At 46.7% G+C, this 13,286-nt stretch overlaps 3 protein-coding genes across 3 annotated transcripts in view; all 3 read left to right on the forward strand.

Moving 5' to 3' along the window:
- amt (aminomethyltransferase) overlaps nt 1-4,168 on the forward strand; it is a 5,383-nt gene extending 1,215 nt beyond the window's left edge. Inside the window, exons 2-9 of the mRNA XM_076153968.1 lie at nt 645-812; nt 916-996; nt 1,131-1,262; nt 1,346-1,424; nt 1,675-1,820; nt 2,231-2,411; nt 2,578-2,733; nt 2,827-4,168. Of these exons, the coding sequence (XP_076010083.1) occupies nt 645-812; nt 916-996; nt 1,131-1,262; nt 1,346-1,424; nt 1,675-1,820; nt 2,231-2,411; nt 2,578-2,733; nt 2,827-3,002 (1,119 nt within the window). The 3' untranslated portion in view covers nt 3,003-4,168. The remainder of the gene's footprint in view (nt 1-644; nt 813-915; nt 997-1,130; nt 1,263-1,345; nt 1,425-1,674; nt 1,821-2,230; nt 2,412-2,577; nt 2,734-2,826) is intronic.
- A 2,079-nt stretch (nt 4,169-6,247) lies between these two features.
- LOC143003352 (tumor necrosis factor receptor superfamily member 14-like) lies at nt 6,248-7,451 on the forward strand. Its single transcript, XM_076153963.1, has 4 exons — nt 6,248-6,355; nt 6,575-6,668; nt 6,940-7,065; nt 7,178-7,451. Exons 1-4 carry the CDS (start codon nt 6,314-6,316, stop codon nt 7,336-7,338), a joined length of 423 nt encoding a protein of 140 aa, XP_076010078.1. The 5' UTR covers nt 6,248-6,313; the 3' UTR covers nt 7,339-7,451.
- A 4,405-nt stretch (nt 7,452-11,856) lies between these two features.
- Nucleotides 11,857-13,286, forward strand: part of LOC143003346 (uncharacterized) — a 75,191-nt gene continuing 73,761 nt past the window's right edge. The window contains exon 1 of the mRNA XM_076153949.1: nt 11,857-11,929. Within this exon, the coding sequence (XP_076010064.1) occupies nt 11,888-11,929 (42 nt within the window). The 5' untranslated portion in view covers nt 11,857-11,887. The remainder of the gene's footprint in view (nt 11,930-13,286) is intronic.

Here is a 13,286-nt window from a genome sequence, read left to right on the forward strand (position 1 = left end):
CTGAACGCTTGCTTTAGAGCACGAGTGGCCGATTCCTCGCCTCGCCGCCATCAGAACGCACAGGAACCTGATTCATGCAGCAGTTTAGCTTCACACACACACACAGATCACATCTCCATCCTACTGTGTGTGTGTGTGTGTGTGTGTGTGTGTGTGTGTGTGTGTGTGTGTGTGTGTGTGTGTGTGTGTGTGTGTGTGTGTGTGTGTGTGTGTGTGTGCGTGTGTGTGTTAGCTGTCTTTGGACTTCAGTGATTTGCTAAAACAGACTTTGTGAAAGGGCCAACGTTCTCCATCCCATAATGCACCACTGCTGCCGCGCTGATAAGCCCCCCTCAGCCGGGTTCAAAGGTCAGAAACCAGGGGACAAAGATCAGATTTTACAGCTGAGCACTGATAGGATTGTCCTGTCTGTCACACTTTGATGTATGGAACTGAAATTATCAGGGGCCGGTGTGTTCCGTTAATGATTGTGTGTGTGTGTGTGTGTGTGTGTGTGTGTGTGTGTGTGTGTGTGTGTGTGTGTGTGTGTGTGTGTGTGTGTGTGTGTGTGTGTGTGTGTGTGTGTGTGTGTGTGTGTGTGTGTGTGTGTGTGTGTGTGTGTGTGTGTGTGTGTGTGTGTGTGTGTGTGTGTGTGTTCTCTACAGGCCGCGCTGAAGAAGACGCCGCTGTTTGACTTCCACCGGCAGCAGGGGGGGAAGATGGTGGACTTTGCGGGCTGGAGCATGCCGGTGCAGTACAGGGACAGCCACATCGCCTCACACACACACGCACGGCAGCACTGCTCCATCTTCGACGTCAGCCACATGCTGCAGGTCAGAGAGGGAGGGGGGACGCAAACACACAACCTGCAAAGACTCACATTTCCTCCTGACAGCGTCCGTGTTGTAACTTCACACGCCGCCTGTCTCTTATCAGACCAAAGTCCACGGCAGAGACCGCGTGAAGTTCATGGAGTCTCTGGTTGTTGCCGACGTCGCAGAACTGAAGGACAACCAGGTGAGATTAGAGACGGGATGTGAACCTTCATGTGTGTGTGTGTGTGTGGGTCTGGGCTGAGGATGCTTTCAATCTGCACAGTGGTTGATTGACAGGTACAGAAGACTAACTGACCCCTCCCCCTGCCTTTTAAGGGCACGCTGACCCTCTTCACCAATGACAAAGGCGGAATCATCGACGACCTCATCGTGACAAAGACGGACCTGGGCTACCTCTACGTCGTCTCCAACGCCGGCTGTGCCGACAAGGACGCCGCCCTCATGAAGGTACGGACGCAGGCGAGGAGACGGAACGCCTGTGTGTCACACTGAGAGACGCTAAGTGTGTGTGTGTGTGTGTGTGTGTGTAGGCCAAGCTGGCAGAGCTGAAAGCAGCAGGACTTGATGTGGATCTGGAATTCCTTGGTGAAGCTCTGATAGCTCTGCAAGGTAAACAACCTTCCTTCCTTCCTCCCTCCTTCCCTCCTTTCCTCCAGCCTCCAGCCTACTCATCTCCTCCCTGACTTTGTCTCCTTCCTTTCCTTCTCCTTCCTCCCCTCCTCTGTCTCCTGTGTCCATCTTCCCTTCCTTTCTCTTCTTCTATTTTACTCTTGTGGTTATTTTTCCTTTCCTTCCATGCGCTTCACCAAACGTCTGCCTCTTTCTGAGCTCATTTAAGTAATCAGTCAGCTGTCTTCAGGTCCGTCCATGTCCCGGGTGCTTCAGGAGGGCCTGAAGGACGACCTCAGTCAGCTGACCTTCATGACCTCCACACTGACCACAGTGTTCGGTGTTCCTGACTGCAGGGTCACTCGCTGTGGCTACACTGGAGAGGACGGAGTGGAGGTGAGCGTCTGTCTGTCTGTCTGTCTGTCTGTCTGTCTGTCTGTCTGTCTGTCTCTCGCTCTGTCTGTCTGTCTGTCTGTCTGTCTGTCTGTCTGTCTGTCTGTCTCTCGCTCTGTCTCTCTGTCTCTGTCTGTCTGTCTGTCGGTCTGTCTGTCTGTGTCTCTCTCTCTCTCTGGGTCTATAGATTATAAGTTAAGATTGATACAAATATGTTCACCGGTGACCTTTGACCTCGGAGCCTCTGAGCCACCTTCTGGGGGCCCTGGGACCTTAAGACGATTCTTGAACTCTAAACAGAGAGGGTTCCAGTGGTGTGTGTGTGTGTGTGTGTGTGTGTGTGTGTGTGTGTGTGTGTGTGTGTGTGTGTGTGTTCCTGGTGCTGAGGTCTTCTGTGTCTCCGTCCTTCTCAGATCTCAGTCCCTTGGTCCAGGGTGGTGGAGCTGACGGAGAAGCTGCTGGCCAACAGCGAGGTGAAGCTGGCCGGTCTGGGTGCCAGGGACAGTCTGAGGCTGGAGGCGGGGCTTTGTCTCTATGGCAACGACATCGACGAGACCACAACGCCTGTGGAGGCGTCCTTAGTCTGGACCATAGGTGAGGTGTGCTGGTGTTTGTTTGTCCATGGCCACTCCCCCTGGTGGCCAGCATGTGGAAACAACGCTCCATCAATCGGCTCTGACTTTATGAGGAATGCTGTGATTTACAAGTTTGGCGTTAAGAGTTTCTTCATCTGGTCTCATCATCTTCCTCTCACGTGCAGGGAAGCGCCGGCGTCAGACGAAGGGTTTCCCCGGCGCTGACATCATCGTGCCTCAGATCAAAGCCAAGACGGCCAGGAAGCGAGTGGGCCTGGTGTCCACCGGCCCGCCTGTCCGTCAGCACACGCCCATCCTCAGCCCCGATGGAAAGGTCATAGGTGAGCCAGCGGGTCGCCCAGGAGAGTTACTCTGCTGTGAAGAGTGTAGTTTTTATGGACCGTTGTGGTTTCATGTGTCTGTTGCGTCTCCAGGTGAGGTGACCAGCGGCTGCCCCTCCCCCTGCCTGAAGAAGAACGTTGCCATGGGTTACGTGGATGCGGCATTCGCCAAGAACGGGACGGCCATCCAGGTGGAGGTCAGGAAGAAAGCAGTGCCTGCTGTCGTCAGCAAAATGCCCTTTGTGCCCACCAACTACTACTCTGGATAAGATGGTGCACACACACACACACACACACACACACACACACACACACACACACACACACACACACACACACACACACACACACACACACACACACACACTCTGGTATGCCTGTATGTGTGTGTGTGTGTATGTGTATGTGTGTGTGTGTGTGTGTGTGTATGAATGCTCCAGTCAGGCTCTCACATGCTGGCACTTGAACATTCCACTCAGTCTGTCTGGACCCCATGCTGCCCCCTTCTGTTGACATCGTAGCAGTGCAGTGACCCGGAGCATGGCGGCGTCCAAATGTGACGCAAATTAAGTCAAATAATATCAGAATAAAGTAATAACACCTACAGAAAGATTGCAAAGATGAAGTTTTATATTTGTATGCAGACATTAAATTGTCCGTCATTTTATATTACATTATAAAATCTCTCTTAAGTTTTCCAACAGTGGCTTTAATATTTAAACCGGCAAAAATGGAGCCAGAACAGCGGCGCAATGCAAATGAAGACGCTGCAGACGAGAGGAGGCGACGATCTGCAGCATTCAGACTCTGAGGCTCGGCTTCGTCGTCGACTTCAGGGTTAAAATCTACAACGACAAGAACACTGAAGCAGGAAGTTCACTGTAAAGTAAATGTTTGCTAATAATGATAATGATAATAATAATATTAATAATTGTTTACATTGTCACCGCCAGACCAAAACAAAGTGACTTGTTTTGATGCTGACGTAGCTTCAGTCACTCCCAGATCCTCTCAGTCTCACTCTGAGTCCATTCATCAGACTACAGAAACAAAGTGTTGATGTTCTAAAGTCCTAGTGTGTAATAATATCTAAACCCACAGAGACAGAGCTCAGGTTCATTCGTCTAACGTGTTTACATGAATGTGTGGGTGCAACTTACTACTGAGGCTTATTTAGGTGAAGACTAACTGTGAAGCTCTGAATGTCTTATCTCAGCTGAATTAAAACAATCTGACTTCAGTTAGAACTTGATTAACAGGTTAACTCTCTCTTGGTGTGGGTGACTTAATAAAAGATTTCTCTGTAAGATGTGTGTTTGATTCCAGATGAGCTGTACTAAAGACACTTTTGTTTACATGTGTGTTGTATTGAAATGTGATTGATCCCTGAATTCAGATGGATGAATGAAATGAGATAAATCATTGTTTTGATCAATATGGGGAACATTTGTGTTCACTGTAGGTTCACATGGAGACGTTTGACCTTTCACCTTTCAAAGCGCTCTGCCCCCTGTAGGAAGAGAAAGAAACAACGTCTCTGTAAAGCAGAATGAGATGGTGCATGGAGACAAAGGGCCCAAGGTGTATCCTTCCTCACTCTGGTCTTAATGAGATCATATAGAGCTTCATTTATCCAGAGGGAATGATCTTATCTTATTAAGAAGCCACGATCCAGCACAGCAGCAAATTCAAGGAAAATACCATGAACACAATGTGCGGAAGAAACCAGACGGTGGATTTCTTTTGCAGAAAATGCGTTTAACCACCTTTCAGTTTGATCTAATACTAAATTATCCACCTCAGATGAGCAAACAAACCGTTTTGTGCATTTAGAAAAATGTATTCAAGCATTTTTTTATTCAATAAGTCAACATTTGCGTTAACATAGTTGGGTTAGAGCTGTTTAACTGTTAAACAATGTCAGCTCAGAACTTCAGAACTTGGCAGGGGTCGCCAAGACGCCCACACGTCGCTCGGGAGCTACCAGTTCACCAACATCCCGCCTCCTGTGTCACAAAACGATTATAAGCCAATCACCTGTCAGACCAACAAATGTGCGCGTGTCTGATTGGAGCTCATCAAACAGCGTCACTTCGGCGCCACTTCCCAAAAGTCCACGGCAACTTTTCATGGAACCTTCCGGCTGCTAGCAGTGTGTGGTGTCGTTAGGGAACGCATCGGCTCGAAGAATTCCCTGTAGTTCCCATATCATCTCTTTTAGCTCTTTAGGGTGAACGCGAAAACATCGGTTGTCACCAACACACGCCTAGATACGCGCTTCGCCAACATCGTCCTGGATTACTACACACGCTTCGAAGCCTCGACACGGAAGGACACATCAGCTAGCTTTAAGGTAAGATTGTTTTGTTGGTTAAACATGTCATGTTACATGACAATCAATATTGTCAAAAACCTCAATAAACACTTTGTCTGATAATTTAGTACGGCCCCTGCGGGCTGATCCCGGGTGGTTCCCAACCCCTGATCCACACACTGACCCCTGATCCACACACACACACACATTAAACAATGTCAGCTCAGAACTTCAGAACTTGGCAGGGGTCGCCAAGACGCCAACACGTCGCTCGGGAGCTACTAGTTCACCAACATCCCGCCTCCTGTGTCACAAAACGATTATAGGCCAATCACCTGTCAGACCAACAAATGTGCGCGTGTCTGATTGGAGCTCATCAAACAGCGTCACTTCGGCGCCACTTCCCAAAAGTCCACGGCAACTTTTCATGGAACCTTCCGGCTGCTAGCAGTGTGTGGTGTCGTTAGGGAACGCATCGGCTCGAAGAATTCCCTGTAGTTCCCATATCATCTCTTTTAGCTCTTTAGGGTGAACGCGAAAACTTCGGATGTCACCAACACACGCCTAGATACGCGCTTCGCCAACATCGTCCTGGATTACTACACACGCTTCGAAGCCTCGACACGGAAGGACACATCACTAGCTTTAAGGTAAGATTGTTTTGTTGGTTAAACATGTCATGTTTCATGACAATCAATATTGTCAAAAACCTCAATAAACACTTTGTCTGATAATTTAGTACGGCCCCTGCGGGCTGATCCCGGGTGGTTCCCCACCCCTGATCCACACACACACACACACACACACACACACACACACACACACACACACACACACACACACACAGTGAGAGAGAGAGCGTCCCTGCAGCAGGTAGAGCAGATGTCCAGATGCTTCAAACGTTCATGAGATGTTGTTCTTTCTGTTTTCTGTACTTTTTACGGTGAACGTTGTGATCTTCAGCAGCAGGTGTGTGTGTGTGTGTTTGTGTTCTGTAGCTTACAGAGCTGTACTGATGGTGAGTATCTGTGTGTGTTATTATGACATCATCAATTATTTCTAATGGAACCTAAAATCATTACTTTCATATTTGATACAGTGTGTGTGTGTGTGTTTTTGTGTGTGTGCTGCTCTGCCATGTGTGTGTGTGCTGCTCTGTCGTTTGTGTGTATGCTGCTCTGATGTCTTCTGTTTCTGCAGGTATCTTCTGATTTGGATCTTGAGAAGACGTCTGGAGTTTGAAAGTTGTTAACTTATTCTCATGAAATGTCTTCAAGGAGAAAACTGTGGACGTCTGCACGCCTACTGGTAAGAAGAAGAAGAGAAACTAAATGAGCCTCTGGTTCCTGAGAGAGCGGGTCAATCCCACAATGCAACACTCCCTCACTTCAGCTCCTCCTTTGATCAGACAGAAACATCACATCTGACTTTATTCTCATCATTGTTATTCTGCTGTCTCAGTGCAGAGACCTCAGCTTTCCTCAGAACGACCCCAGGTTTAGACTCTGTCTCTGTCTCTGTCTCCAGGTGATCTTCCTGAGTGTTCTCCCTGCTCGTACGCTGACATGTCGGGATGAAGAGTACAGCACAGGGACTGAATGCTGCCCTAAGTGTCACTCAGGTAAGATGGAACATTGTTTATCATTGTTAACATATTCTGTCTCAATGTATTTACTCCAGGATGGAGAGCAGCCACTCTGATCTCTGAAAGGTATAATCTGTGATTCCTTCACCCCAGCCTCTCCTCACCCTCCTGTCTCCCCCCTAAAGTAGCCTGTCTGTCTGCAGATTCACCCCTACCCCTTTTTCATGAGACTCTGTAGATGAAGAGATCTAAATCTTTAACTCTTCATAAAGATTTTCATTTCAGATGTAGTTTTTCTTTTCCAAAGGTCAGAGAGTCATTAAGCACTGCACAGAGTTCACGGGCACGACGTGTCAGGCCTGCAGGGAGGGGAGCTACAGGGACGTGCCTAATGGACAGGAAGACTGCATTCAATGTACAACATGTGATGAAGGTAGGTTTCATGTTGGACATGAAAACTAGAGGTCCAGACATAAGCTGGCCTGGTAACCCAGGGATACCTGAGATGCTTTGATGGTTCATGTGTGACCTCACTGTGTTGACAGGTTCTGGTTTGAAGGTGAAGAAGTCGTGTACAAACAAGTCAAATACAGTTTGTGAACCTGAGGATGGATTCTACTGCATCGCCCCTAAAGGTCCACACTGTGAGACGGCACAGAGACACAGAGGCTGCAGACCAGGACAACACATCAGACACAAGGGTTAGTGACTGACTTTAATGAGCTGGTGTGACTGTGAGTGTTGCTGTAGAACTCCATGAGAACTCTAAAAGAGTTATTACTTTCATATTCATTGAGATGAGCAATAGAAACAAACCTGTGCAGCTGAGTTAGTTGGGGTTTTCTCAGTATTACTCAGTTGTGTGAGTTTCCAAATTTTTCTACAAGCCAGAACTCTGATGTTTGAGCCTGTAGGTCCTCAGTCTCACTCTGAGTCCATTCATCAGACTACAGAAACAAAGTGTTGATGTTCTAAAGTCCTAGTGTGTAATAATATCTAAACCCACAGAGACAGAGCTCAGGTTCATTCGTCTAGCGTGTTTACATGAATGTGAGGGTGCAACTTACTACTGAGGCTTATTTAGGTGAAGACTAACTGTGAAGCTCTGAATGTCTTATCTCAGCTGAATTAAAACAATCTGACTTCAGTTAGAACTTGATTAACAGGTTAACTCTCTCTTGGTGTGGGTGACTTAATAAAAGATTTCTCTGTAAGATGTGTGTTTGATTCCAGATGAGCTGTACTAAAGACACTTTTGTTTACATGTGTGTTGTATTGAAATGTGATTGATCCCTTAATTCAGATGGATGAATGAAATGAGATAAATCATTGTTTTGATCAATATGGGGAACATTTGTGCTCACTGTAGGTTCACATGGAGACGTTTGACCTTTCACCTTTCAAAGTGCTCTGCCCCCTGTAGGAAGAGAAAGAAACAACGTCTCTGTAAAGCAGAATGAGATGGTGCATGGAGACAAAGGGCCCAAGGTGTATCCTTCCTCACTCTGGTCTTAATGAGATCATATAGAGCTTCATTTATCCAGAGGGAATGATCTTATCTTATTAAGAAGCCACGATCCAGCACAGCAGCAAATTCAAGGAAAATACCATGAACACAATGTGCGGAAGAAACCAGACGGTGGATTTCTTTTGCAGAAAATGCGTTTAACCACCTTTCAGTTTGATCTAATACTAAATTATCCACCTCAGATGAGCAAACAAACCGTTTTGTGCATTTAGAAAAATGAATTCAAGCATTTTTTTATTCAATAAGTCAACATTTGCGTTAACATAGTTGGGTTAGAGCAGTGGTTCTTAAACCTTTTGTCTGACGACCCCACAAAAAAAACTGGAGAGGTTTGGCGACCCCACTTTCCCAAAACCTGTTGCAAACCCATGTTAACAAATGTCAATCAAGCAAAAACAAATAGGCAATGTGTAAGAAATAGTCTGGGCTGCAACAATTTATTAACACAAACAAGAACCGGAACAAACAAAGCAATTAAACAAATGCACAAATCATCAGAACCAGTCCAGATCTAAAACAGGAGCCAAGAGTCACAACAGAGAGACAGTGTGTATTTATGATTAGAACGATCTCACTTCCTTTAATAACACACATAGGCCATGTAAATGAGAAGGATGGGCCTGCTTCCGCGAACATAGCAGGTCAATTCTAGGATCGATGCTGCTCACAGCAACACGGAGATTTTCCTCCATGCTGCTGAGCAAACATCTGTATTTATTTTTTATATAGGCCAGGGACGAAAATGTCTTCTCGCACAGATAGGTCGATCCAAAAGGCGTGAGGATGTCCATGGCAGCCTTGGACAACCCGGGGTATTCCTGCGCAACTGACAGCCAGAATTCATCCAAAGTTTTTGAGGCAAACGACATCTGTAATGTGCGGTCGCTGGACAGCTCAATCAGCGCATCCTCGAGCTCAGATGGCAGGTTGTTTGAGGAGCAGCTGGTGAATGGTTGTCGTATCCAGTCATAATGCTCTACATTTTCCGTGAGAAAGTACTGATGGAATTTGTTGAGGAGACTTCGGAGATGAGAGCTTATTGAGGCTTTCAATGAATTGGCATTCATGTCATTCTCCTCCAAAAAGTCATGCAGCTCCGAAAACATTTCAAAATCCCTACTCTCTGTACGGGCTGCCCAATGCTGCAATTTTTTTGTGAAAGCGTTCACTTTGTCCGAGAGGGTCAGGATGTTAGTGTTGAGGCCTTGTAATGACAGGTTGAGAGTATTTAATTTGTCAAATATGCACGCCAGGTAGGCAAGACGTGATATCCATTTCGAGTCAGTGAGATGGTCTGCAAGAGGGGAATGCGCGTCTGAGAGGAAGGTGCGCACCTCGCTTCGCAACTCAAACAGGCGTGTAAGAACTTTGCCCCGTGAAAGCCACCTTACTTCGGAATGGAAAAGAAGGGATTCATGTGTAGACCCCATTTCCTGGCAGAGAAGGGCGAAGAGTCTTGAATTTAGAGGGCACTATTTGGATGGCTGTTTGGAGAACATTGTTAAGATCGGGGTTCAAGTGTCTTGGATGCCAGGGCCTCCCTGTGGATAATGCAGTAAGTGAACTTGACATGTGTAGCAACGCTAAGGACCTTTGCTTTCAGTCCCAATACAGGCCTGTCTCCTCCATCCAACCATTAAGACAGTTAAAAATGTCTCCACCGGTACACCTTCCTTCCATCGGAGAGCAGATCAGCATGTCCTCATGAAGTTTCCCATCATGACTGTAGCGAATGAATACCATTAAGTGCGCGACATTAATCAAGTCAGCAGACTCGTCTAACGGCAAAGAAAACCGGCAGTTTTTCACTCTCTCCATGAGCTGGCATTTCATGTCATTAGCGATGTCGTTAATGCGCTTGGACATGGTATCATTGGAGAGGGGAATTTGTTTAAGCACACTTGCAATCTTTTCACCATGCATTGCGGTGGTCATCGCAATAGCTGCAGGAAGGATGAGGCTTTCAGCAATTGTGTTTATTCTCACCGCCGGCCAGACTTGTCCCATCTGAGGATCACGGAGGAGTAGGTGCACAACTGGAGGTAGATGGCACTTCTGAGCTTATATCAGGTTTTTTTAGCAGCCACCTGTCCATTTTCCATGAAAGTTATAACTAGGCTAGTGGCTAGTAACGCAAGAAAAGTGGCTAGTAACGCAAACGTGGCTAGTAACGTGGCGTGTTAACTATAACGTTTTGTAAAAAAAACGGGAAGAAGTTGAGTTTGAGTTGTGGGCGCAGATAGTCACATTGTTTCTATCAGAGGACCAATAAACGATACGAAACAAGAGCGATTTAAAGCTGGATAACTTTTTCTCTCTCTCTCTCTCTCCCTCATCTTAACAGCGTGTAGGAATTAGAAAAAGGCAGATTTTCATTGTATTGACATTTTATTTTTCGTTGTTTCACCAGGCGTTATAACAGCTAATTTTCGACTGAAGAAACAAATCATTTGGCGACCCCACGGAAGTTTTTGGCGACCCTGTTTGGGGTCGCGACACCTAGTTTAAGAATCACTGGGTTAGAGTAGGGCTGTACTGGGAAGCGGCCTCACTCCGGAGCCGCATTGTGGTTCTTAAGCCCCTCCGCAGTGGCTCCCTGTGGATCTGAAGTTCTGAGCTGACATTGTTTAACTGTTAAACAATGTCAGCTCAGAACTTCAGAACACGGCAGGGGTCGCCAACACGTCGCTCGGGAGCTACCAGTTCACCAACATCCCGCCTCCTGTGTCACAAAACGATTATAAGCCAATCACCTGTCAGACTAACAAACGTGCGCGTGTCTGATTGGAGCTCATCAAACAGCGTCACTTTCGGCGCCACTTTCCAAAAGTCCACGGCAACTTTTCATGGAACCTTCCGGCTGCTAGCAGTGTGTGGTGTCGTTAGGGAACGCACCGGCTCGAAGAATTCCCTGTAGTTCCCATATCATCTCTTTTAGCTCTTTAGGGTGAACGCGAAAACATCGGTTGTCACCAACACACGCCTAGATACGCGCTTCGCCAACATCGTCCTGGATTACTACACACGCTTCGAAGCCTCGACACGGAAGGACACATCACTAGCTTTAAGGTAAGATTGTTTTGTTGGTTAAACATGTCATGTTTCATGACAATCAATATTGTCAAAAACCTCAATAAACACTTTGTCTGATAATTTAGTACGGCCCCTGCGGGCTGATCCCGGGTGGTTCCCCACCCCTGATCCACACACACACACACACACACACACACACACACACACACACACACACACACACACACACACACACACACACACACACACACACACACACACAGTGAGAGAGAGAGCGTCCCTGCAGCAGGTAGAGCGTCCCTGCTGCAGATAGAGCAGATGTCCAGATGCTTCAAACGTTCATGAGATGTTGTTCTTTCTGTTTTCTGTACTTTTTACGGTGAACGTTGTGATCTTCAGCAGCAGGTGTGTGTGTGTGTGTTCTGTAACTTACAGAGCTGTACTGATGGTGAGTATCTGTGTGTGTTATTATGACATCATCAATTATTTCTAATGGAACCTAAAATCATTACTTTCATATTTGATACAGTGTGTGTGTGTGTTTGTGTGTGTGTGCTGCTCTGCCATGTGTGTGTGTGCTGCTCTGTCGTTTGTGTGTATGCTGCTCTGATGTCTTCTGTTTCTGCAGGTATCTTCTGATTTGGATCTTGAGAAGACGTCTGGAGTTTGAAAGTTGTTAACATGTTCTCATGAAATGTCTTCAAGGAGAAAACTGTGGACGTCTGCACTTCTACTGGTAAGAAGAAGAAGAAGAGAAACTAAATGAGCCTCTGGTTCCTGAGAGAGCGGGTCAATCCCACAATGCAACACTCCCTCACTTCAGCTCCTCCTTTGATCAGACAGAAACATCACATCTGACTTTATTCTCATCATTGTTATTCTGCTGTCTCAGTGCAGAGACCTCAGCTTTCCTCAGAACGACCCCAGGTTTAGACTCTGTCTCTGTCTCTGTCTCTGTCTCTGTCTCTGTCTCTGTCTCTGTCTCCAGGTGATCTTCCTGAGTGTTCTCCCTGCTCGTACGCTGACATGTTGGGATGAAGAGTACAGCACAGGAACTGAATGCTGCCCTAAGTGTCACTCAGGTAACGCGCCACTGATTTTCCAGAAAGCAGAAGAAGAAGAAGAATCGGAAGAAAAGTCGTCGTAAACAACTAAATGGAAAGTCCCCGGAAATGAACCTTAACTCCGAGTAGTTCTGATGGCAGAGTCTGCTTTTAAGGTAATACTGTGTTTTTGGTCCAACATGTCGGAGTGAGGCGAACACCGCGAGAAAGAGGAGCAGGGGGAGAAGGAGGAGGAGGAGGAGGGAGAGGAAAAAGAAGAGTTGGAGGAGGCAGCGCAATCTTGAGAGCATTAACCGTTTATTGTGTGAGCTCGTGACATTAGTTTCGTTTATATTTCAAAGAGGAATAACCTGTATTCAATCTGAAACGTAGTGATGTGTCTTTTCGGCTTCGAAGCGAGTGTCGAGTAATCCAGGAACATTTTGAAGAAGTGCTTATTGAGGCTCTCAGTTTGTGGACTTTGGACTTTATTGCGCGTTTGTAGGCGAGGACCCACAATGTCACTGTGGACGCATCGGTGGCGGCCCAAACATACCTGAGTGAACCAAACATTGTAAAATTGGAGAACCCCCTAGAGCAGGGGTGGCGACTGGCAAACCTGCGGCTTTTGCGGGCTGACGTGCGGCTCGGCTCGAGGGCTCACTGATATTTCTCTGGGTGCACAGAAGTCTCAGTTCACTTCTCCTCTAACCTCCCGCTTCTTCTCCTTTAATGTGGTTCATTTCCATTATTTGTTCACATTAAGTCACCAACGTTTAGATGATGTGAGATAAACTTCACTTCTGTTTTTTGTTGTAATAAACAGGCGAGCCCCGCCCACAGCACTTCCTCCTCTGTTAGAGTTTTGCGTCATGTAACAGTTTAAAATTACGTGGAATCAAGTTAAATGACGCATCTTTGGATTAAAGAGTCGAATTGATATAAAAACCCCGCGACCGCAGAAGCTGGAGGCGCTGCTCTACACTCTGGAAGGTATCGATCATCCTATCGATACACATCTGTCTGTGATCAGTGTTAAAGGCGTCTGCT

This window comes from Genypterus blacodes, unplaced genomic scaffold (genome assembly GCF_046128005.1).
Source record: "Genypterus blacodes isolate CSIRO-AG114 ecotype Tasmania unplaced genomic scaffold, CSIRO-AGI_Gbla_v1 ptg000060l_1, whole genome shotgun sequence".
NCBI classification, from domain to species: Eukaryota; Metazoa; Chordata; class Actinopteri; order Ophidiiformes; family Ophidiidae; genus Genypterus; species Genypterus blacodes.

Excerpts from the sequence above, each read along its gene's own strand:
- LOC143003352 (XM_076153963.1), top strand. The coding sequence starts at position 6,314 with ATGTCTTCAAGGAGAAAACTGTGGACGTCTGCACGCCTACTG. Across the intron at positions 6,356-6,574 it reads GGACGTCTGCACGCCTACTG|GTGATCTTCCTGAGTGTTCT; the intron begins GTAAGAAGAAGA and ends CTCTGTCTCCAG. Across the intron at positions 6,669-6,939 it reads CTGCCCTAAGTGTCACTCAG|GTCAGAGAGTCATTAAGCAC; the intron begins GTAAGATGGAAC and ends TCTTTTCCAAAG.